Here is a 25,779-nt window from a genome sequence, read left to right on the forward strand (position 1 = left end):
GCCTTATTTGCTAAGCCAGAATGAAGTTTATTAATGAATAGACAAAAATGCTTATTTCTCAATAAGCAGTGAAATAGCCTAAAATGCAGGAGGTCTCCACCTGTACCTAAAGCAGCAAAGTATTAAGAAGTAGAGCAAATCCACGGAAACCTGGCACTGGGCATTGGGATTCATTTAGCTTGAATGTAGGCAGTAGCAGCTGTTGAAGGCCGGGTCATGTGGACGAAAATGGCGGCCATGTCACTGAACCTGGGTAAAGATGTGGCTGGTTAACAGGGCTCACAGGGATTCTCACAGCCAGGCTGGACATAGGTGGTCAGGTTAATACCGCTCAGTCCAGGAGTTGGGTGGCGAGAGTTGAGCAACCAGCAGGTTGGCACATAGACGTCAGGTTGGCAGCAGGGTGGGGGACAGTTGTCACAGCAAATGGGCTGAAGGAGGTTGATCTCATGTGGGCAGGTGCTGGGCAGGCAGACTCCACAGCGGCAGGATTTGTCTGAGGAGCAGATGGTGGTGGAAGGGCCAGTGGGGACACTGCAGCAGCGAGCAACACAGCAAGCCATGACGTTGGGAGTTGGGCTTTTTGTTGGGTTGAGAGAAGTTTCTTGGTGTCTTGATGTTCCTGTCTTCTGGCCTGGCTCTTATATACCCACCTCCTTGGGCGTCAGCCTATTACCAAGAGTTTTTCCCCATGTTTCAGTTTATAGCTGTCTCCATAAAATCCATCTAATTACTTAAGAGTTTATTACCTAAGACAAACTCCTTGCCTCATAAAAGGAATTCAGGTTGTTTTGTTGTCAAATGAGGACTCTTCATATTGGCCAGTTGTCATTGCATGGACAGCTCCATTTCAGTCTTCAAAGGCACTGAGTCATTATCTTCCAATTATTATACATCACTAATAATGGCTTGGTATGTCAGGTATCTGCAAATCTTCCCTGTGATTTTTTTGGTCTACTTTTCAGGTGAACAGATAAATAGGTTTTTTGATTGCTATTCTACCACCAACCAAAGATGCTACATGATAGTTTTGGACTTTTAGGCAAAAATGTGGGAAAAGTTTTAGATTTATTCCTTGTGGATCTGAGAAGCTGAAATAAGATGAATAGATGGAATGTATAGATTTTGGTTCTGTGTAAAGAATCACTCTCCAACAGAGCTCCATAAAGGCTGGTTCTCTATCCCCTTCATACATGCTTTCTTTCAATCATAACTTGTCAGGGATATATGGGTGGGAGTAAAGATCTGCATGGTTGACAAGGTCCAATGCCCTGATGTTTTAAAAACTCCTTTAGAGTAGGAAACATGCTAAACTGGCAAAACCTTTAGATCTAGCTTACTTTGAAAGGCTTAAAGGCATGTATTTTTTTTCTTGACCTACCTTTGGATAAAATGACTCAAATTCTAAAGATAAGCAGAAAATCCCACAATATATAGGAATCAGAGACCAAAAGAGATGGAAATCAACAGGATGATGGATCAAATGAGGCTTAGCATGAAATTGCTTTCATTTTAGTCATCTTCTTACCAGAATATTTTGTGGTTTTGGCTCCCTATGCTGGAATTTACATATCTTTTACTTCAGTCTTTGATTGATTGAGTACTCATTGATTAAATACTTGTTGCAAGTCAGATATTATGCAAAAAGAAGCATTGTTCTTGAGAAGTTATAGGAAAGAAGACAGAAATAGAAGTAGACTAACAAGTGACAATGCGGAATTGTATATTTGAGATTTCTAGGTTGAGGATGTGGAAATTTAGGGGTAGGAGCCATTTTGAGTTTGCCTGCAAAATTTAGAAAGCACTTCTACAAAAGGAGCATTTTGGGGTTGGGGATAGTGTCTTGAACACCTGGTAGAAAGGAATAGAAAGGAATTTTTGTGAGTGAAGTATAGAGACAAAAGGTATTGATGTGCTCATGGAATGGTTAAAAAGTGCTGATTGGTTAAAGCAAAGATTGTAGATATGATTGTAAGGAGATTTTGGAGAGGAATGATGGGAAATGAAGTTGTAAAAATGAGTTAGTGACACAGAACGAAGAATTTGTTCTGAGCTTACACTCAGAACAAAATCTTACACGCAGAATTTTGAACTTTAGCTTGTAGGCAGTGGTCATTCATGACAGGTTTTCTGAACATATATGTGACAAGAGTAAATTTGACTTTAATTTTTGAGAGGAAGGTCACCATCATCCTTATCGTCACTTAACTGTTAGGTATTATGCTGGCTGCTTTCTATAGTTCATCTCATACAGTTCTTAGAACAAGCTCATAATGCATGTGGTGGTATTATCCTCACCATTTTACAAACCAGGAACCTGAGGCATAGAGAGGCCAAGTAAAGAGTTAGTGAGTAGCTGGCGTTTGAATTCAACCAGTGTGGCTCCATGTTCCATGTTCTTTACCGCTCCATATTTTCTCTTGCAACCCCTCTCTTGGCTTGTTGTATGTCTTGAGACCATAAATGAAGTTGATTTAAAGCCTATCTTTTTAATCAAAATGCTATGCTGAACAAAGGAGTTAATTTGAAGATAGGATATTGGTTGGGAAGACATTTGGGTATTCTAAGGGAGTGAGGAAGAGGAGTGTGATCCTTGTCTTAGAGGCTGTCATAGTTTGATGGGGATCAAGAAGAAAACCTCATTTGGGACTTCTCATCACATCATGCAACTTTGGAGGTACAACAGTTTCCACATAAAACTAATAATCTTGTTTTAAGGATAACTGGAACACTAATCTACTAAAGCTGAGCCTTTATTGAATGTACGCCATGTGCCAGGCACAGTGCTAAGTATTTTATGTGCATTTCCTTATGTATTACAGCTCTTTGGAATCAGGACTGTTCCTGTGCCCATTTCTCAGATGATGAAGCAGAGTGAAGACAGTGATTGATTCTACAGTCACAGTCACATAGCTAGTGAATTACCTCTTATGCAATAGCATTGATCATACTTAAAAATGAAATCAGTATTTTTGTGGAATTAAATTTCATATAATGATAGATTATATTCATTCATTGTTGTATTAATTCAGTTATCAAAATGCACAGTACTATGGCAGATGAAAAGCATATAGCAATAGCAGTCCAGATAAGGTATTTGTTGTCACAGTGTTCATTCTAGTGGGAGAAACAACAGTAAACAAATGAAAACATAAAGACTTCAGATAGTGGCAAGTGCCAGAAGAAAATAAAACAGGATAACATGTCAGAGTGACAGGGAGGTAGTTCAGGTGGATACTTTGGTTAGGGTGGTTGGGGTAGTTTTTGCTAGGGTGACTGGAGTATAGTGAAGAACTGAGCTGATAGGAGATAAGGTCAAAGAACTGGCAGGGGGCAGGTCAGATAGAATTTTCTAGGTTCTATAGAGTTTAGATTTTATTCTAAGGACATTGAGAAATTGCTTGATGGTTTATTTTAAGTACATTCTTATTTTTAATTGTCACATAGTAATTATATATATTTATGGGGTACAATGTGCAACTTCAATACTTGTATTCAATGTGCGGAGATCAGATCAGTGTGACTGGCATATCTATCCTGTCAGACATATATCATTTCTTTGTGATGGTAATACTCAGAATCATCTGTGCTAGCTATTTTGACATATTCCATTAATTGCTTTCAATCACTGTTATTCTACGGTGCTATCAAACATTAGAAATTATTTGTCCTATAGTGGTTGATTAAAGTAGAGTGACAAGATATGACTCAGGCTCTGAGGAAAATGAAGTGTAGCAGAGCCAATGTAGAGGGAGGAAGAACCAGTGAGGGTCCAGGTGAGAGAATAGATGGGATGCCAGTGGTTAATGAACTGGTAAGAGATGGTAGAGTTTGGGAGACATTTGAAAGCAGAGGTGATAGGTCATGCTGATTGAGAGGATATGTGGAGAGAGAGGCAGAGGATCATGTGGAGGTCACAGATTTACTCATAGGTGAGGGAACCTGAGCAACAGCTGACTTCTAGGGCAGCAGGGAAAGGGTTGATGGTTGGTTCAATTTGGGGCCTACAGAGGCTGAGCATCCTGAAGCCCATGAGAGAAAGTGGGGCTGGAGTGAAGATTTGGGAGGCTCCAACATACAGACTTTTGCTGACTACGAGGTTCCCAGACTGAGAACACAATGATCACTTTTATGTGTGTTAGTCACACTTCGTTGTGAGCCTCCTTGTGCCTTACCAACATCTGTCTCCCAACAACATGGTGGATTTCTGGGTTGCTATTGAGTAAAGCTACCCACGGTGGCATCTCCTGGGTCAGCAGGAATATTAGCAGGCTTCCTATTCCAGGGCTAGTCAAGTTTTGTGAAGCTAGTTGGAGAGCTTCACCATTTCGAAAAGCAGGATATAGAAACCTTTTAAGTTTGTCATCCTAATAAAAGTGCCTGTGAGTAAAAACATTTGCCCTTTATTTCCTGAATTGCATGATATTTTGCATTGCTGCCATGCTTCTTTATAAAATAGGTCAGTGCTTATAGAGTAAGCTGTTGAAAATTAGGGGATCATGGTGATTATGAGAAAGTAACAGAGGGGAGGGGTTAATTTGATAAAATCATGATATATACAGACCTGAAGTACCAAGGCGAAACCCCCTTGGACTATCGATATACGCTTAATTTAAAAAATGAAGGGCAGGAGGCAAAAATAAATCTTTTCCAGTGGTGGATGCCAGTGGGAGGGGGTGGGCACAAGGAAAGGGGGAATGAGGGTATATATGGTGGATGTGTTTTGCATCCATATATGAAAATAGAAAAATGAAATCTATTGAAATTATTCTAGGAAGGGGGGAGGGAGGAACAGGGCGAATGATGGAGTAGGTAAATCCAACTAAGATATATTTTAAACACATATGTAAATATCATAATATAGCTCCCTGTATAACTATTATATGCTAATCAAATAATAAATTAAAAAAATTGATCAGTGCTGACATGAACATCAATCCGTTCATTGCAGAATATCCACTTTGCTCTTTGCTGAGCATTCAGATAAACGATTTGGGCCTTGGGTTAGTGATGGACTTCAGGGTTTTTTTCCCAGTTGAAAGGGAAGGTTTTTTTTTTCTAGTTTCTGTTTGTAGTCATGCTATTATAGAACTCTTGGCACCTTGTTATCTTTGCACTGAAAATTACCCTCAAGTTGGTTTCCTTTTAAATGAAAGTAATGGCATTTTCTACTTGAGGACAGCTAATATTCACTATAGTTGCATAGGTGTGTATGTTAAAGAAGGGGTGTGACTCTTTTACCTTGTCTCATTGGGCTTATACGATCTCATTGCAACATGCCCAGACCGATCTCACAGCATTCAGTCACATGGCACATGTGATATTCTTCCAAGCTGTTGCTTAACCAGTTTTTCTGGCTGGACATAATAACCATTTTGTGGGGGGACCCTAGGCCTTCAGTTTAGTTCTCATGTATTATTGTAGGCTACAGTGTATGTAATATAGAAACAGATAATAATATTCAATTAAGTAATGTAGAAATATATGTTAACTAAAGTTAATCTGGTGGGGAAAATGGACATTTAATAAAATTTGAGTGCCTGGCACTGGGAAAAATAAAATTTCAGTTATTCACTATGTGAAATCTAATATTAAGATTTTTTTCTTTATTCATTTATTCATATATGTATACATTGTTTGAGCCATTTCTCCCCCCTGCCCCCCACTCCCTCTCACTCTCCCCTCCACCTCCTCGCTTCCAGGCAGAACCTGTTCTGCCCTTTTCTCCAATTTTGTTGAAGAGTAGACATAAACAATAATAAGAAATAGCTAATATTAGATATTTAAACTCATTATTATTCTATGATAAAGTTAAGAGACTTAAATGTTATATATTTAAATATTAGCTGATATTATGACTTCAATATATTTTGAGTTGTGAGTTTATTAAACGTAGTTGACTAGTTAGTAACAGAACACTCATAATTTTTTTATGTAAGAGATAGAATTCTAAGTACTTTAAATGTATTATGCCATCTAATTCTTTTTTAAAATTTCTTTTATTTATATGTGCATACAATGTTTGGGTCATTTCTCCCCCCTCCCTTCTGCCCCCTCCCTTTCCCCCGCCCCCTCCCTCTCCCCTCTACTCCCTCACTACCAGGCAGAAACTATTTTGCCCTTATCTCTAATTTTGTGCCATCTAATTCTATAACAACTTAATGAGTTCTTTTTAAGTTAGCCTCTATTTTATAGCTAAGGGAAACTGAATTGTAGAATGGTTTAAGTTTCTCAAAGCTAGTAGTTGGTAAATGTTGAGTTCAGCTTTCTAGTCTCAATCACTATACATTAATGTGTAATTTTATTGATTATTATATTTTTCAAGAGAAAATATATAATTTTGTTTATTTCAACCAATCTGTTGAACACCTGCTTTTTGTAGGAGACTGAAGGGATGCAAGGACAAGCAGGACACAGATGGACTCTCAAGTATCTTAGCATCTACTGTGGTTCACAGGGTACATGGAACTAAAATGTAAACTACAGGAGGAGGAAAGGCATTCTGGTGGTAGGGAACAGTGGCAAAACCTAAGTAGAAAAGGACACATTGTCATTAGGAAGCAGTGAATAGTGCACTATGTTTCGACAACAGTCTCACGAGATTGAAGCTAGATGTATAGAGTTTTGACTCTCAGCATGAGGAGTCAAGTGTTGGTGGGAATGTAGACTAGTACAACCACTCTGGAAAAAAATTTGGAGGCTACTTAAAAAGCTGGACATCGATCTACCATTTGATCCAGCAATACCACTCTTGGGGATATACCCAAAAGACTGTTACTCCAGAGGCACCTGCACATCCATGTTTATTGCGGCACTATTCACAGTAGCCAAGTTATGGAAACAGCCAAGATGCCCCAGCACTGACGAATGGATTAAGAAAATGTGGTATCTATACACAATGGAATTTTATGCAGCCATGAAGAAGAACGAAATGTTATCATTCGCTGGTAAATGGATGGAATTGGAGAACACAATTCTGAGTGAGGTTAGCCTGGCTCAAAAGACCAAAAATCGTATGTTCTCTCTCATATGTGGACATTAGATCAAGGGCAAACACAACAATGGGATTGGACTATGAGCACATGATAAAAGCGAGAGCACACAAGGGAGGGGTGAAGATAGGTAAGACACCTAAAAAACTAGCTAGCATTTGTTGCCCTTAATGCAGAGAAACTAAAGCAGATACCTTAAAGCAACTGAGGCCAATAGGAAAAGGGGACCAGGAACTAGAGAAAAGGTTAGATCAAAAAGAATTAACCTAGAAGGTAACACCCACGCACAGGAAATCAATGTGAGTCAATGCCCTGTATAGCTATCCTTATCTCAACCAGCAAAACCCCTTGTTCCTTCCTATTATTGCTTACACTCTCTCTACAACAAAATTAGAGATAAGGGCAAAATAGTTTCTGCTGGGTATTGAGGGGGGGAGCGGGAGGGGGTGGAGTGGGTGGTAAGGGAGGGGGTGGGGGCAGGGGGGAGAAATGAACCAAGCCTTGTATGCACATATGAATAATAAAAGAAAAATGAAAAAAAAAAAAAAGACTCCTAGTTAGGTTGATCATTGACCTCATGAATTCTCTCATTTGTAAATATGTTACTATCACATTGCTAAGGTGCTCAATGAGTGAATTAAATGGTACATTAAAATGTTAATGCAGTGTCTGGAACATAGCAAATAAATGGTTCTAGGAGGTGTGACAGTTACTAAATAAGCCAATGAAAGCTGGAACTCCTTTTGTCATTTACATTAATGTTCTCTCTGTCCCCATGGGGGTAAATTTGAGAGTTCAGCTTTCTAGTCTCTTATGCCTGGGAAGTCGGTCATTCACCATAAGTTTTGAAGCCAGTGGAGGCCCCACATCCTCAGGAAGGAGCAGTGCCTTCCAGCTTTGCTCCAGTAGAGCATGAAGACCTGTGGAGAGCTGTGTCTGCTTCTCAAGGGCCTTCTGCCATGTTGCCTGTGTGCGGATGGGGTCATCACAAACCCAGCAGGATTTATTCCTCAGAGGGTCCTGAAGCAGTCTTCTATCAGTTTGAGCACTAAATTCTTCCCTATTCTATTTTTTCTCATTAATATCTGTGATTTATATGTAGATGAAATTTACATTTAAATACAGTTGGAAGTTTCAGCTGGAGACTAGGATGAAACAGTGATCACTTATACAACAGGTGTTGAAATAACATTTTTAAATACTAACCTCTGAGTTTCCTGAATGCTATCTTTAGTATTCTATTATTTTGTCTTCCTTCCCCTCTCCTGAGTGGACAATCTTGAATTCCTTCTGCTTTGAGCTCAAACACTGCTACAGAACCCTGTCATTTCTAATTCTCCTCAACCTTCCTCATGGTTCCTGACCTCAATTGCGCTGAAAATTCTAAATTATTCCACTTCCTCATCACACAATATTATTAATCCTCTAGGATCTTTTTTTATCCAGGTGTGTAGGTCTCATCTTTTCAACAAGTGAATACTATCTTACAGATAACAAGATCATAGTTCTCTATTCTAGCTCCATTCAAACCAAGGTTCCTCTGATTCTTTTGGGAAAAGATTTGATTCATCTTCTCTAACAAAAATAAATGTGATATTAAAAATTAAGAAAACAGAAGTCTTGAAATTTTGTATTTTAACTGTTAACCCATTAAAAGCCAGGAATTTTTATTTTAGGGTCGGGTAATGTGTCACTCCTGTTTCTATGGCTTGTATTTGTAATGCAGGAACAAAGAAAAGGAAAGAAAGAATGTGCTTAGAAATGAACAGGCCCTATGTGGAGTAATACTTGTCACTCTAGAGAGCCTGCCCATCAAGCAGAGGGTCCTGAGTTCAAACCCCAGCATAACAAAAAAAAATCTCAAAATTCCTTTGTGTCCTTGGGCTTTTAAAAACAATTTTGCCTATTGGCATTTAATTGAATAATCCTTAGGGAAATTAGGTTTCTTGCACCAGAGTTATGAGTTTGGGGATGTCAGTAATCAACAGAGGTCTCTTTGGTATAGCCAACAACTTGTAAGAAAAGGTGGAACTTTCTCAACTACAGAACTTAGTGATACTAAGCAACCTTTCCAGTTGCTCAATCAGATTCTCTCCAGCCAAAATGTGATTCTCTGACTTTCATCAATGACTCACCTCCCCATAATCAGCTGGAATTTTTAACCAAAGGCAGTAAGTGAAAGGTCTGAACAAATGGTTCACTAAACAATCTGAATTAAAATATTGCATTTTTTCTCTTATATGTGGTATTAGACCTAAAATGGTGATGAGACGTGAATATAAAAGGAGGACTGTCTGGAGGGAATCAATGAGGGTGGTGCAAAAGGAGATGGTACTGGGGGTTGAAAAGGGTTGAAATATGAAGATAGCATAAGGAAACCCACCAAATATTGTTTGAAGAAGGGGCGATCAAGGAAATAGAGTGGGTAAATGTGTTTAAAGTATACTGTATGCATCTATGAAACTATCACAATGAAGCCCCCTTATACTTTTAATGTATGCTAATGCAAAAATCCAAGAAAAAAAATCTGGATTAAATAAAATTGTAACATATTCCTCTTTATTGATCAGTTATTTGTTTCAGGGTCATTCTCTTTTCATTATTAGAACTAGTTGAGAACAAGTATTCTTGTATACGTCTCATTACATATATTTGTGATTGCTTCTCTATGACATAATTGAGGGGCATTATAGGTACAGTATGGGCATTTTCTGACTTTATTAGATATTGCCAATCTTTTCTGCCAAGTCATTACATTAGTTGTATGTGAGATTTCCTATTGGTCTACTGATTTTTGCACACTTCGATATTGCTAGAGATTTAAATTTTTGCATTATGCTGAGTTTATTTATTTTTATTAGCATACACTAATTGTACAAAGTAAGAGATTTCATTTCCAAGGGAATAGGAGTGTAGTCCCTGTTAGAGACCAGCCAGGAGACAAGAATCACACACATTATTAGGATTGAATTAATTTTGTATGTAGATTTTTAAACTAACTTGTCAGCTAGGCAACTGAAAGGATATCACAAATGTAGGCTTTTCCTTTAAACAAAAGCCTTTGTTTAAAGGAAGAGGAAAGAAACAAAAACTTAGAGAGAGGGCTTGTGCTGATGACTGAGTGAGGTGCAGTGCAGCTGGTTATGCAGGGGTTGAAAATCCTGAAAGCAGGTGCCACCATGGCTAGGTTCTGCACCTGCTTGAGTGAAGCAGCATTCCTGAGGTGATAATCCAGGCATCCACTGGCATATGGTTAAGCAGGAGGAAGCAAAAGGAACAAGTCCCTTCCTCCTCTTTTAGCTGTGCACTTTTCCTCTCTTGCCCCCTAGTGGTCAAGCCTAGCAGAGCTGCAGGGAGAGCAGCAATGGGGCTTGCTGGGCACCATCACCAGCATCTCTTAACTCAGTACAGATGTGGAGGGCACGGAGCTGAGAAACAGGAACTCAACAACTGGAATGAAGGCCAGATTATTTTGAAGCCTACAGCTTCCAAAACAGAAATAGTTAGATCTTCTGAATCTCCTTACACCATTCTTCACTTCCAGATCCTTAATTTCATTGTTTCTGAGTTTTGGGGTCAGAGTTGGATTCATATTTCAGTTTTTACTTATGAGCATGTGAGTTTAAGCAAAATATTTAACTTATTTTAGGTTTACTTTACTCATATACAAAACTAAATTAATAAAAGTCTTGTTTCACAGGACTGATATATTGAATAAAATTCACTTCATGGGAATTTAATGTGGCCTGTGGCATATGAAAGAGCAAAGAGAAGAAAAGCATGCAAGGAGGAAAATAGTTTTTACACTCCTTGCTTCTATAATTGGTCATGAGGATATAGTTGATGATTATAATTTTCTTATTCCAACTGCCATTTATGTTTTCTTTACATTCAGTCAGTACCTCAGCTGGTTGGGGTTCTCAACATGATGGGCTGATTTCAACCTTCATTTCTGAAGAGTCTGATTTCACAGTGGCCCTTTTTTGGTGCTAGTTTTCTATTAACTTTTACCTAATATCATTTAAAATCCTGAGTCCTAGATATCCTTTCCGCCCCCCCACCCCCATTGTGTGGCAACAGCCCAAATTTCCTTTTGGGATTTGGGATTGATTACAACACCAGTAGAGTAATCCCTTCTTTTTCTATAGAGCAGTAACAGGAGAATCCCACATAGTCAGGCAGTGATCTCAACTTCTAATTCATTGTTTTACCTACTGGTGGAAACATTTTTTTTCCCCTTAGGACAATACCTTTAAATCAGCAGAGCTCAAAGTTGTGAGGCAAGAATCAAGAAAGAAAAATCTGTCACTGGATTAATAGGTTTCATAGTGAGAAGATTTACTTTCCCTTCTGTCCTTCAATTCTGGCTATGGAAACAGACTTATATATGGGTCTCAGATTCCAAGCACATTCTGCAACTGTGAAGAACCATATATCCTTTCACTGTGTAACCTCCTAACTGTTGCCATAATAATCCTCAGGAGGTCATTGGTCCTTTTTGTTAGGTCAGCTTCTTTTGGATAATGATTCATGTGTTAAGATTGTTTAGCTCTACAGATAGGAGCCTATCGCTGTGTTTCTCTTGCTATGAAATGAATTATTTGATCGGAATCAATGTTACATGGAGTAACATGATGGAAAAGAAAACATTCTTTAAGGCCAGGAATGGTGGTGTCAGAAACACATATCCATATCCGAAATGCTCCTTCTAGATAAATCAGATCTCTGTTCCTTCTACAATAGAAAGGATCAAATCTAGTTAGTTTACCACTAGCTGTGTAGCTGGTCCACCCAGGGGATGGTGCCACAGCAGGAGTTCATTGTTAAAGAGTGCTTTAAGCCTGTCAGATACATTCTAGAAGAGGTACTCAGGTAAGCATTGGGAAGGAGTAGCCTATGTTGTGGAGCCTGTACATAACCTCTACCATTGTCAACATAGTCACTTTGTACATGGTCCATTGAGCAAGCACTGCTATGGCTGGGGAAGAGATGAATGACACACATAGAACATGCCATTTTGTTCACCTGATTATTGACAGCCTTCTCTGATGTAGCTGTCCTTTCGTATGCCTTCACCTGGAATAAGTGTGTCTTTATACTCTGTGCCTATTATAGGAGATAACAATTTGCAAACTTCTTCCTAGACCTTCTTGTCTGTAATATTCCAATCCTCTTCACAAGACTTAATTGTTCAGCTAAACCTCTAGCAATTACTTATGAATCACTGTGGATCTGTACTTCTGGGCATCTGTTAGTCCAGACAACATAAGTAACCAAAGCACCACATGAATTTCTGCCCAACAAGAGGATTTCCCTTCAGCACTATTCTTCAGGGATGATGTTTCATCAGGCTGAAAAGGGATCAGCTTCATATTAAGCCCACCTGGATTATTCAGGATACTCTTCTTATCTTGACATCAATTGACTAGTAATTTTAATTACATCTGAAGTGTCCCCTTTCTCATGTAACATAGCATATTCATGGTCATGACGTCAGAGCTCAGAGGCCATGGGGCTGAAATCCTGCCAACCACACGAGTTATTAGACATTGAGCTGACACCAATTCCTAGTGACACAAATGCCACTGGTGGCCAAGGAATAGTTGGAATCTTGGCCTCTATTTGAATTACAGTGCACCCAGTAGGTTTGCAGACTGTTTTGCTGGTTTGTGAATAATTAATTGAAGTAATCATGTTTGACAACTGGCAGAATTCCCATATTGGCACTCTTCCCAGAAGAATAAAACTCACATGGTAATTAGGGGCAAGTATAAGTCCCCAGAAGTTGCCCTTGATAGGAGGATAATAAAGCCAAAATAACATTATATCCATGGGGAACTTTGAAGATGAATACCATTACCAGAGACTTGTAAAAAAGCCAGGATTGTGATACTTACCTCTCTCTATTCAGTTCACTTATTAGTCCTGTGGAGAAAGCACAGACAAATCTTGGAGAATAATTATATATCATTACCTTGAATTAAGTCAGGTGGTGATCCCATTTGGCACTGATGTCCAGATGTAGGATCTTTAATGCAGCAAATTGTCACAGCCCCTGGCACCTGATGTGCAGCTATTGACATGAAAAAATGCCTTTTTATCCATATCAGTATCACCAGAAATAGTTGGCTTTGACCTGGTATGACAAACAGTAACCTTCTAAGCACTGCCTCAGGACCACGTCAACTCTCCTGCTCTGTCATAATGTGTGTGGACGAGATTTTAATCATCTTGACTTGTATCAGTTGGTTACCTTGATGACATCATACAGATTACATCTGCTGAACAGGAAGTAGCAAGTACTTCTTAGTAAAAATGTATGTGAAGTCCAGGATGAGAGGCAAACTCCACAAAACTTGAGAAACTCACCATCTCAGGGAAGTTTATGGGAATCCAATTGCCTAGAACAGGATGTGATCTTTTTTCCAAGATGAAAAAAAAGTTGCTGTGTCTTGAACTAACTTTAGCTTTTAAAAAAGCACAAAATTGAAGAAGCCATGATCCTATACCTAAGAGACCCTAAAAACTCCACCAAAAAGCTACTAGAATCATAAGCTCTTTCAGCAAAGTAGCAGGGTACAAAATTAACATACAGCAATCAGTAGCTTTTCTATATACCAACAACACACAGACTGAGAAAGAAATCAGAGAAACAATCCCATTTACAATAGCCTCAAAAACAATAAAGTACCTTGGAATAAATTTAACAAAAGAAACCAAAGACCTTGGGGTTGGGGATTTAGCTCAGTGGAAGAGCGCTTGCCTTTTTAATGAAAACTATAAACCACTGAAGAGAGAAATCGAAGAAAACTTCAGAAGATGGAAAGACCTTCCATGCTCGTGGATTAGTAGAATCAACATTGTAAAAATGACCATACTACCAAAAGTAATCTGCATGCTCAATGAATCCTTATCAAAATTCCAATGACATTCTGCACAGAAATAGAAAAAGCAATCATGCAGTACATATGGAAACATAAAAGCTCTCGAGTAGCCAAAGCAATTCTGAGCAAAAAATCCAATGCTGGAGGCATCACAATACCGACCTCAAACTATATTGCAGAACTATAACAATAAAAACAGCACAGTATTGGCACAAAAACAAACAGGAAGATTAATGGATTAGAAAGGTCCAGACATAAGCCCATGCATGTATATATAGCCAACTGATCTTTGACAAAGGAGCCCAAAACAAATGATGGAGAAAAGGCAGTCTCTTCAACAAATGCTTCTAGGAAAACTGGATATCCACATGCAGAAGACTGAAACTAGATTCCTGTCTCTCACCATGTACCAAAATCAATTCAAAGTGGATCAAAGACCTTAATATAAGGCCTGGAACTTTGAAACAACTCCAAGAAGCAGTAGGAAATACACTAGAACAGATAGGTACAGGGAACAACTTCCTAAACAGAACTCAAAAGGCTCATCATCTAAGAGAAACAATGAACAAACAGGACTGCATTAAACTAAAGAGCTTCTGCACAGAAAAAGAAATAATCACCAGGTTCAAGAGATGGCTCACAGTATGGGAGAAAATCTTTGCCAGCTACTCATCTGACAAGGGTCTAATATCCAGAATCTACAGGAAACTCAAAAAACTCAATCCCCAAAGAATCAACACCCCAGTGAAGAAATGGGCACATGAATTAAACAGAGAATTCTCAAAGGAAGAGATACAAATGGCCAGTAAATACATGAAGAAGTGTTCAGCTTCCCTGGTTATAGAAGAGATGCAAGTCAAAACAACACTTAGATTTCATCTCACCCCAGTTAGAATGGCCACAATCAAGGGGAATAATAACAACAAATGCTGGTGAGGAGGTGGCAAAACATGAAACCTTATACACTGCTGGTGGGAATGCAAATTAGTACAACCATTCTGGAAAAAAAGTATGTAGATTCCTCAAAAAACTAGAGATGGAACTGCCATACAATCCAGTGATACTATTCCTGGGGATTTACCCAAAGGAACATAAGACAGGATACAAGAGAGACACCTGGGCACTGATGTTCATCACTATAGCATTCACAATAGCTACGCTCTGGAAACAACCCAGCTGCTGTACAAATGATGAATGGATCATGAAATGTGGTATATATACACAATGGATTATTACTAAGCCACAAGGAAAAATGATGTGGGGTCTGAACGTAAATGGAGGCAATTGGAAGACATCATGTTAAGTGACATTAGCCAGGATCAGAAACACAAAAGATGCATGTTTTCTCTCATACTTGGAAGATAGATCTAAAGATAAACATACACACAAAAACATGATTGTATACAAACTCAATTGTAGAACATGTTTGTAACAGTGTAACTACACTGTAGAACTTGGGGAAAAAGGGAAAAGAAAAGAATGATAGAGCACCAGTAATATTGCGTACCACAAGTTGTGAAGGTAGAGGATATAAGGATGGGTATTGAAAGACGTTGAAAAACGGGGTGTGAGTAAAGGGGTAAGGGCGAGTATTTGAAGGGATTGAACAGATCAAGGTAAAGCACACCCACAGAGGGCATATATTGAGATATCCCTTTGAATGTCAACTCAAATATTAATTATGAAACCAGGACTGTGAAATAGGCACAGTGTGTGGCGGGGGGCTGAGGGGGAGACATGATGGGGGCAATGTAAATAATGCACAATATAAGTCTAATTGGAATTGTCACTATGAAACCCCCCTGTATCATGAATATATCCTAATAAAAATGTGTTTAAAAAAGATTGGGTGTGCACAAGATCATGGTATTAAAGTAGAAATGTTATCCAGGAGGTGAGGTTTGAGCATATTCGGACAGTGGAAGTAATGGAAAGAGCAGTGGCCCAAAACCTTTTGGCATCAGCCCTTGGTGCACTGTCTCCACTTCCTCCAGCCCATGTATTTGGCGTCATGAATATTCCTCATGATTGATTCATTGAGAAGGAAAAATATATGGTTTACAGATAGTTCCAAATGATGCACTGGCACAACCTAAAATGGATAGCTCCATCATTCCAGAAAGGAAAGCTGTTCTTTCATAAAGAACTGCTCATGATAGGAGTCCTTAAAGAGAGGAATGTTTTTCCCAGCCGAGAGCAGGAAAGAAGCCAGAGACATACTACAGAGGGAGAAACCAGGGAGATTCAAATGACAAAAATAATTTGACTTGACATTGCTGGTTTGAAGATGGAGGGGGCTATGGGAAAACATAAGAAGAAACTGGATCCTGCAACAAACAATGAGCTTGGAAGAAGACTTGATCCCTAGATGAGAGTCATTCATCGAATTTCCAATTGTGTAACCCTTAAAATTGCATTTACTGTTCAATTTGTGGCAATATCAGTTCTATGGCTACAGGAAACTAATGATGTTTTAGAATTTCCATTGAATCTTTTCTGGATCTATGATTATGAATTGACCTCAGATATTAAGATCTTGAGTTTGTCATTTTCCTTCTGAAAGCACCGAAGCACAGTCAGAAGAAGACACTCTCCTCCACAGCCTTGTAATCATCATGACTGTCGTGAGAGTCAAGGGCAGTTGCCATTTGGGTCCTCAAGTTATTTGCTTCACTGGGTACTTTATTAAAAAATACCATGAAGAAGAACGAAATGTTATCATTCGCTGGTAAATGGATGGAATTGGAGAACTTCATTCTGAGTGAGGTTAGCCTGGCCCAAAAGACCAAAAATTGTGTGTTCTCCCTCATATGCGGGCATTAGATCAAGGGCAAACACAACAAGGGGATTGGACTATGAGCACATGATAAAAGCGAGAGCACACAAGGGAGGGGTGAGGATAGGTAAGACACCTAAAAAATTAGCTAGCGTTTGTTGCCCTTAATGCAGAGAAACTAAAGCACATACCTTAAAAGCAACTGAGGCCAATAGGAAAAGGGGACCAGGAACTAGAGAAAAGATTAGATAAAAAAGAATTAACCTAGAAGGTAACACACATGCACGGGAAGTTAGTGTGAGTCAACTCCCTGTATGGCTATCCTTGTCTCAACTAGCAAAAACCCTTGTTCCTTCCTATTGTTGCTTGTGCTCTCTCTTCAACAAGATTGGAGATAGGAGCAAGGTAGTTTCTGCCGGGTATTGAGGGGGTGGGGGGAAGAGGGAGGGGGCAGAGTGGGTGGTAAAGGAGGGGGTGGGGGCAGGGGGGAGAGGTGACCCAAGCGTTGTATGCACATATGAATAATAAAACAATAAAAAAAAGAAAAAGAAAAATCAGCCAATCTGGGCGTGGTGGTGTATGCCTGTAATCCTAGAACTTGGGTGTTTATCTTGGAAGATTGAGAGTTTGAGGCCAGCCTGGGCTCCATAGTAAAACTGTCTTGAAAATAAACGAATAATTCCCCCACCTAACCAAAAAAATAATGTGGTGCCATTTTCAGTTGACAAGAAGTTTAGCACTGTTTTCATGCTCCAGGACTGTATCAAAACAACCACCAAATCCCTTCTTTAAAAGTCTACTTTCTGGGACCACTCCTGGTACCACTTTTGTATTAGTTAGGGTCAGGTGAGGAGAAAAAAGCCATGCCAATTATTTGAGCAGAGAGAATTTGATATAAAGAATTTTTAACTAGGTATAAGAGCTATTAACTGGGTAATTTAAAAAGTAAAAGGAAGACTCCAGGTTATCATGGAAGTAGCAGCAACAGGCATAGAAGAATCAGAAGCTATTAAAATATATAAATTTAGAGGAAGAGTCTTGCAGAGCTGACCATTATATTTCTTCTTGGTCTCTTCTGGTGTTCCCTGAACTTGGAATGGACCCGAGTTCAGAACTCTGAGATGGGTGCTGGCTTGAGCAAAGCCTACCATGTGACCTCTAGAAAAGCGGCACTCTGGTTTTCAGAGTCTATCACTAGCATCACAAAGCTGAGTACAGAAGAATGTGAATTTGTAAGCTTGCAACTTAACAGCTACCATGGAGTAACTTATTCTGAAGCCTATAACTTCCAGAAGCTGTTTTTAAATCTCGTGAACCCAGCCATGTTTTACTTCTAGTTCCTTACTTTAATTCTCTCTTCATGAATTGTGGAGTCAGAATTGGGTTCAGATTTTACCTTTTTTTTTTTTTCTTAAGAGCAATGGGACTGTAAGCAAGATATTTAAGCTCTTTCAGACTTATTTTTACCAATCTACAAGTCAGGATAACAATGTCTATTTCACAGGACTGGTTTAGAGTTGTGTGAAATAAAGCTTGCAGGAAGTATTAATTCCAAGAATTAGCAAGCAGCACAGTTTACAGTACTGACAAGTCCACGTTGGTTCCCATCGTTTCCCTTCTCGTTCTCTTTCTCATCATTCTTCCTTTTTTCTCTTTCTGCTTCTTGTCCTCTAGCCTTTTTCATTGTGTCTTCTTTCTGTTTTTTCCTCTATTTTGTTATTTTTCCCCCTTTTCATTCTATCCCTATGCTTTAATATTGTAATCTACCCACCTCCTTTTTTTTCATCGACATTCCCACGGCCAGTGACCCTCCATTGAAGAAATGCTCCCAGCCTGGTGCCAGTGGCTCACACCTGTAACCTTAGCTACTTAGGAGACTGAGAGTGTTTTTATGGCTTTTTTTTTTTTTTTAGCAGTACTGGGGTTTGAACTTAGGGCCTCATGCTTGCTAGGCAGGCTCTCTACCACTTGAGCCACTCCACCAGCAGGAGGCTGAGATTGGGGATTGTGTTTCCAGGCCAGCCTGGGGAAAAAAGTTCATGAGACCCCATCTCAATTAATAGCTGGGTGTGGTGGCACCTGCCTATCATTCCAAGTGATCCTCCTGATCACTCAGGAGGCTGAGATCAGGAGGATCACAGTTCTAGTCCAGCTAGAGCAAAAAAGTTCATGAGACTACCATCTCAATGGAAAAAATAGTTGGGTGTCAACCCAAAATAGAAGGATTAAGATCCAGGCTGCCTTGGGTAAAAAAGTGAGATCCTATCTCCAAAATAACCAAAGAAATAAAGGCTGAAGTTGTGGCTCCAGTAGTAGAATTCCTGCCTAGCAAGCTTGAAGCTCTGAGTTCAAACTGCAGTAAAGCCCCCCACCCCCCAAAAAAGTCTTCACTTTTGCTTTGGAATTTGAAATTTTTGTTCTTTTCATCATTGAACTGTTTATATGCCTTGATATTTTTAGGTGTCACATGTAGATTACCATGTTGACAGTTTACTGCAGTGGATTGCATCATATAATAGTTAAGAACATTCTTGGTTCCAAGTTTTGGAAAAATGCAATTAATACTGTCTTGATCAAATAGAGCTCATTCTTCTCACAGCCATCTGCTAGCATTGGTTCAGAAGTTCATCTATGTCAGGATCAGTATTTCTTTGAGTCTCTTGGGATTTTGTAGCTCTAGGCATCAGATCTGTGTTTCAAATAAGAAGACTTGTGGTGAAGAGGAAATGGGAGTACCACCAAAGAACATCATTTTACCTAAAAAGGAAGGCTCCAGAGACCTAGCCAATTGCTCTTTAAGTTTCATTGGACAGTCCTGTGTCTTTCTGTTTCTATAACTTTATTGGGGATACCAATATTCTTAGGCTTTTGGTATTGGAAGGTACCCTATTGTAAGTTGACTTATCAAAGCATATTGACCACAAAGGCATCTATTCCCCTAAGAGGGATTTTTTAATTATATGCTAAGAATACAACTTATCTCATTATATTTTATGTAGTTATTTTAAAACACTTTTTTTCTTTCCGGATAATAAGGATTTCAAGGATAAAAATTAACACTTCATTTTCTTGATCTCCATAATCTCTATTGTAGAAGTGATAATAGAGTGTTATTGCATGAGTAAATGATCTATTGTGAATGATTTCAGTCTCTTTAGAAAAGAAGTAAATGCATTCTTTCAAGTAGACTCTTGAATTATAAACAGGTATACCATTAGATCCAGGAATAAAAAGTCTTTGGTTTCTTTGCCTAGTATATAACCTTTATTAAGAAACATCAGAAGACACAATGCCATAGATATAATTGAAATAGCCAACAGGAAAGATCACTGTGATCCAAAAAGCAAGAGATGGGTCAGATGTTGAAATTCGGAAATGCCCAGTCTCCTTCTTAGAGGCTGGATGTTGAGAGAACAGCCCTCATTCTCTTTGACATCTGAGGAATGTCACTGGGCTGTATTCTGGTGCCTTTGATGTTGGAAAAATTTTTAGGTAAAGAGAAGATAAAAAGAGATCACAAAGCAGGGGGAAAATAGAATTGTAGACCATTCTGATGGATATAGTTCATAGCATGTCGATTTTCAATCCTGCAAGAGTATCAGAAGTAGTATATATGGAGCAATTTGATGACCAGAAGGTGGGTTCACAGCATTTCTGGGTCTACAGTGGAGGGTCAAGGTATTCCTTACAGAATGGAATCAGAGCTGTAATGCTCATATACTTGGTTGCCCCCATACTAGAAAATGAAATGGAGGTCTCAGAACTTGTTAGTGGTTCAGGGGTGGTCAAGGAGATGAACAGTTTAGAGATTATTCCATCCTGGGATATTGAGAATCAAGAACCTGGCTCTTAACAGGTGGGCTGGCAGCAGTAGCAGCAGCAGGCTGGGCGGCAGCAGGACTGTCCACAGTAGGATGGGCGGCAGCAGGAGGCCTGGGCATGGTGCAGCTGGCAGCAGGTTGGGGGTGTGCTGCTCACCACACAGCAGGGGGGCAGGCAGGTGCCCTCCACGCGGCAGTCTGGGCGGCACCACCTGACACGGAAGCTCACCGCTCCACAGCCACTCTCCTGGCCACAGCCAATGCCACCTCCAATGCCAAAGCCACTCTGGCAGCAGCTTGGCTGGAAGAAGTTGGAGCTATAGTTCTCACCAATGGAGCAGCTGGGAAACCCACAGAAGCTAGTGGAGCAGCAGGCCATGGTGTCAGGAGTTGGGTTGAGAGTTGAGCCTCTTGGAAGAGTTTCTAAGTTTTGGAGGTGACTTCCACATGAGGCCTCTTATATATTTGAGCCAGCGGCTTTTAGCGGCTGTTTAAAAAATTCTTGACATATTTTTCTTGTTTTTGTTTAAATTTGCCCCTCACTGCACTTCCAATTGGCTTCCACAGAAATACTTATGTCACATTATGACCAGCAGTTTGGGAATTACTTTGTTTTATAAGGTTACCGGGACTCGTTATTTCAACCCTTTGCTCTTTAGAATGTTTGTGGTTTCCCATGTTCAAAGAGTCCTCCCCTTTTTTAGATCAAGTCAGCACCCTCATTTTGAATAGTAGTCATTCCACTCAATAATCTATGCAGACCTCTAAAACCAAGGGCAATTGCACTGTTTTTAAGCATTGTCTTTCCCTCCTAGAATACAGACTGAATTCCACTGAATTTAGAACATTAGAATAGTCACTGAACTCAAGGAATACCTTTGCTCATATGTAATTAAAGCTTCCCCCTCATTTACTCCAACATTATATCAAATGACCATTATGTAGTTTCTTTGATTTCAGCCAATTTGAAATGTGCGAATCTTTTTCTTGGTTCCAGACCAGAAACCTTTTCTTGTGAACCAAATGACAGTATATATGAAGGTATCCAACACAATGGTTAGCTTCTGGTAGAATCTTAATAAATATTTACTGAATCTGATTCAAAAAATGTTTATTGAGTGGGTGCAGTAAAAGGCATGATTCATGGATGCCTGTGCCACCCATAAATGGTTAAATAAAACTTTCAAGTTGTAGTACCTCCCATGTAGGACACTTGTTATTTGTTGTAAAAAAGAGACTAGTGGGTGTTGAATTATTTTTGCCTGGACTTAATAGTCGACCCAAAGCTCAGGAAAAACATCAGGAATTATGACATTTTGAAGAAAGCATTGCCATCAACTTTATTCCTTTCTGAAGTGCACCATCTTGCATGTGATCCATCATTGCTACCAATTAAATGAGCTGGGTAAGTGCTGGGAGCTTGTAAATCGCTCGAAAAATATTTTTCTTGGGTTTTCCTATATTTATGTCTTTTTGTACTTTCTATAGTTTTGCCAAATGCTTAAAAACATTAAAAATTAAGTGGTAAAAGCTATTCCTTGTTATTATAAGTTTGTGTTAACTTCATTAGAGACCATTTTTCAGTTGGGTTGCAAATTACAAATCATGATACTGCTGTTTCAGATTTCTGGTGCATTTGTGTGTTGTGGGAGGGTAGAACTACCAGGTATAAGCCATAGCTGTTCTACTCTCATTTGGACTAGAGATATACTTTAGATACACAGTAAATGAAGGTGACTATTGAGAGTTGAAGCTTAGAGAGAAATTTGGGGATCAGTGGGAAGAAGGAGACACACTGAGACATGGGAATTAAACCTAAATACTCTTAGAACATGTAGTATTGATAGATGTTATAAAAATATATTTGGTAGATAATAATAGTGTTTTGTGTTGGACATGAATGAAGGAGAATATCTAATATCTTAAATGAGAAGAGATTGCATATGGTGGAAGTACATTTAGAAGTCAGGCATGGTGGCGAACCACAGTTTTGATCAATCTGAAAATGTTAGCTAAGGTTGACGGTGTTCTAGACCAAACCACAAAAGAGCATGTAAGTATTTGGGTAACCATGAAGATGATTAGCAGACAGATTCAAGCATAATTTAATTTATATAAACCTTTCTGCTTCAGAGTATATGTTTGTGCCTAAGGATTATTATAAAAATCCACATCCACTCTTCTTGAATTTCAGTTGTAAGTGGACAGCTTAAAGGTAGAAGAAGGACATAACTCTGTTTGCTTTGTACATCAAAACATTTTATTTGAAGGTAAGAGGGGATATTCAAGTAGAAAGCAGGCCTGAAGATATTGGGGAGTAAGAGATAGTAAAGGAAGTAGAGATGTCACTAAAATGAATAACCCCATCCTGGTGCATTGCTCAAGCAAAGGAAGTTCTCTAGAGCACGCTGATGGAGACATGTTTTCGGTGAGTTAATTTAGCCATCTATGGGGATCCTGACTAAGAGTTTCATTATTTATGAACAGCTCAGCAGCAGCACAAAACTTCCATCAAATGGAGCACTTCTTTAGAAATCAGTGCAGTTTTGCTGTGCTTCCCCTCTCATTCTCAAGGAATCAGCAACCTGGTTCTTAACAGCTGGGCTCACAGCAGGCAGGCTCAGAGCAGGTGGGCTGGCAGCAGTAGCAGCAGCAGGCTGGGCGGCAGCAGGACTGTCCACAGTAGGATGGACGGCAGCAGGAGGCCTGGGCATGGTGCAGCTGGCAGCAGGTTGGGGGTGTGCTGCTCACCACGCAGCAGGGGGGCAGGCAGGTGCCCTCCACACGGCAGTCTGGACGGCACCACCTGACGCGGCAGCTCACGGCCCCACAGCCACCTTCCTGCCCACAGCCAATGCCACCCCCAGTGCCACAGCTGGTTCCGCAGCTGCTTGGCTGGCAGCAGCTGGTCAGACAGGAGCTTGGCTGGCAGGAGCTTGGCTGGCAGCAGCTGGTAAGGCAGCAGCTTGGCTGGCAGGAGCTTGGCTGACAGCAGCTGGACTGGCAGCAGCTTGGCTGGCAGGAGCTTGGCTGGCAGCAGCTGGCCAGGCAGCAGCTTGGCTGGCAGGAGCTGGAGCCGCAGTTCCCACTGGTGGAGCAGCTGGGAAACCCGCAGAAGCTTGTGGAGCAGCAGGCCATGTTGTCAGGAGTCAGGTTGAGACTTGTATTGTGAAGAGAAGTTTCTGAGTTTTGACTGTGCCTTCTACTCTTGGCCTTTTATATATTCCCTAGAGCTGCATGTTTATCTAACATTTAGCATTTTTCCTTGATGCCAATTGCAAGGTGAGTCTTTGATTGGTCAGTGCTTGAGTTGTTGAGAAAACTATAAATAGCATTTTAATTGTCTGCTTTAGTCAATGTTCAATTAAGCCTCATCACAGTTCTTTGCCCTCTGGACTAAGTGAAGGTGCATCGTGGAAGCCAATCACAGCACTGTCTGTTTATTTTAGTCACATGGCAGACTAGACTTGAGCCAAACATTGCGCTGGGTCCCTTCCTCATATCTGACCTTCAATAACCTTTAGACACGGTTTATCTGAACCAAACATTTTCTTCCCAAGTGGTCACTCAATCATGATTATGATTTCATTATCAATTTGTTCACACTTGGAAAGTGTCATCAAACCATAAGCTATTGATTCATCAACATCTGAACAAGTCTACCTTTCTACGATCAGTTTGTGCAAGTTATAGGAGCCTTTGAGTTCTAATTATTATCCTTGCCTTCAGTTACCAATGTGCATATTACTAACTGAAGCCTTTAATGGCTTTTGTCTATAAATTGTTTTCTGACCTTGTTAAATTCACAATATTTGTTAGTAATGGGTGCACATTGTTACAAGTCAAACAGAGTCATATAAAACATTACTATTTTGTCCCCTAACACATACATCCTTTCCAAAACTAGCATTCCAGAGGTAATCAATCTCAGCAGTTTGGTGAATACTTTTGACTCCTTTACTCCTGCTTCTGCAGATATAAACAAGCATACGTACACACACATCTTCTATGCCAATGAAATTTGGGTCTCATACACATTTAAATTTTAAAAAATAATACGTTAAAAAATTTAATTGTAGGAAAATGTCCACAATATAAACTTATATTAATAATTTTATCCATTTATATTAACAATCTTAACCATTTAAAAATGGTCTTTACCATCCTTGCTGAAACTCTTTTGAGCTGAGGGTAGCGGCACACATCTGTATTCCCAGCGCTTGGGAAGCTAAGGTAGGAGGACAGTGAGTCAAGAACAACCTGGGATACATAGTAAGACCCTATCTCAAAACAAAAACAAAAAAGAAAACAAAGAAGAGAAACTCTCTCGATTATATGAATGGCTATTTTATTTATTTCTGGATATTCTATTCCATTGTTCTATATGTCTGTCTTTATGTATCATATGGTTTTGGTTACTGCATGGTTTTGGTTACATGATTTTGGTTAAATCAGAGAATGTGAGACTAGTTTGTTATTTTTTTTCAAGATTGCTTTTGTCATTTGGGAAAGCTTTGATTCCATATGAATTTTTGGACAGTTTTCTGCTTCTGTAGAAGCACCATCAAGATTTGGATAGGGATCGCATTAAATCTATAGATTCTGTTGGTAGTGTTGTTATCTTAACATTATAAAGTCTTTCGATCCATGAATATGGGATGCCTTTCCATTTATTTGCATCTTCTTTATTTTGTTTCAGTAATGTTTTGTAGTTTCTAGTGTACAAGTGTTTCCCCTCGTTTATTTAAGTATTTTGTTCTTTTTGATGCTATTATAAAAGTAATTGTTTTCTTAATTTCCTTTTTGGATTGTTTATGTTAGTTAGTGTGTAGAAAATTTATATTTAATAGTGATTTTTGCGTATTGATTTTGAATTTGTAACTCTGCTAAATTCATTTATTAGTTCTTACAGGTTTTGATTTGGTGTATGTGGAATCTTTAGAGGTTTCTGCAGATTATGTCATGTGTCATGGTGTCTTTGAACAGAGATAATTTACTTTTCTTTAAATTTGGTTGGCCTTTATTTCTTTTTCTTGCCTATTTTCTCTGATTACTACATCTAATACTATGATAAATAGAATGGGCAAAAGTTGACTTCCTTGTCGTGTTCCTAATGCTATGAGAGAAGCTTTCAGTCTTTCATTGTTGAGAATGAGGCTAGATGAATTATTTTGATAAAGGCTTTTATTACATTGAGGTAGTTTCCTACTATCCTAATTTATTGAGTGTTTTTTAAATTATGAAAGGGCTTTGAATTTTGTCAAATGCTTTTTCTGCATCACTTAAGGTATGTTATTTTTTCCTTC

General features: G+C 39.2%; 3 protein-coding genes across 3 annotated transcripts; all 3 read right to left on the reverse strand.

The window, feature by feature from the left end:
- Positions 1-3: 3 nt before the first annotated feature.
- On the reverse strand, positions 4-628 carry LOC109679842 (keratin-associated protein 3-1). The gene has a single exon (XM_020154919.2). The coding sequence runs from the start codon at positions 561-563 to the stop codon at positions 270-272; it is 294 nt and encodes a 97-aa protein (XP_020010508.1). The 5' UTR covers positions 564-628; the 3' UTR covers positions 4-269.
- Positions 629-19,888: 19,260 nt separating this feature from the next.
- Positions 19,889-20,928, reverse strand: LOC109679839 (keratin-associated protein 9-3-like). The gene has a single exon (XM_074045694.1). The coding sequence runs from the start codon at positions 20,850-20,852 to the stop codon at positions 20,502-20,504; it is 351 nt and encodes a 116-aa protein (XP_073901795.1). The 5' UTR covers positions 20,853-20,928; the 3' UTR covers positions 19,889-20,501.
- Positions 20,929-22,711: 1,783 nt separating this feature from the next.
- Positions 22,712-23,675, reverse strand: LOC109679829 (keratin, high-sulfur matrix protein, B2D-like). Its single transcript, XM_020154903.2, has one exon. The coding sequence runs from the start codon at positions 23,609-23,611 to the stop codon at positions 23,066-23,068; it is 546 nt and encodes a 181-aa protein (XP_020010492.2). The 5' UTR covers positions 23,612-23,675; the 3' UTR covers positions 22,712-23,065.
- Between the last annotated feature and the right edge of the window lie 2,104 nt (positions 23,676-25,779).

The sequence above is a fragment of the Castor canadensis genome, chromosome 11 (genome assembly GCF_047511655.1).
Source record: "Castor canadensis chromosome 11, mCasCan1.hap1v2, whole genome shotgun sequence".
In the NCBI taxonomy this organism is placed as follows: Eukaryota; Metazoa; Chordata; class Mammalia; order Rodentia; family Castoridae; genus Castor; species Castor canadensis.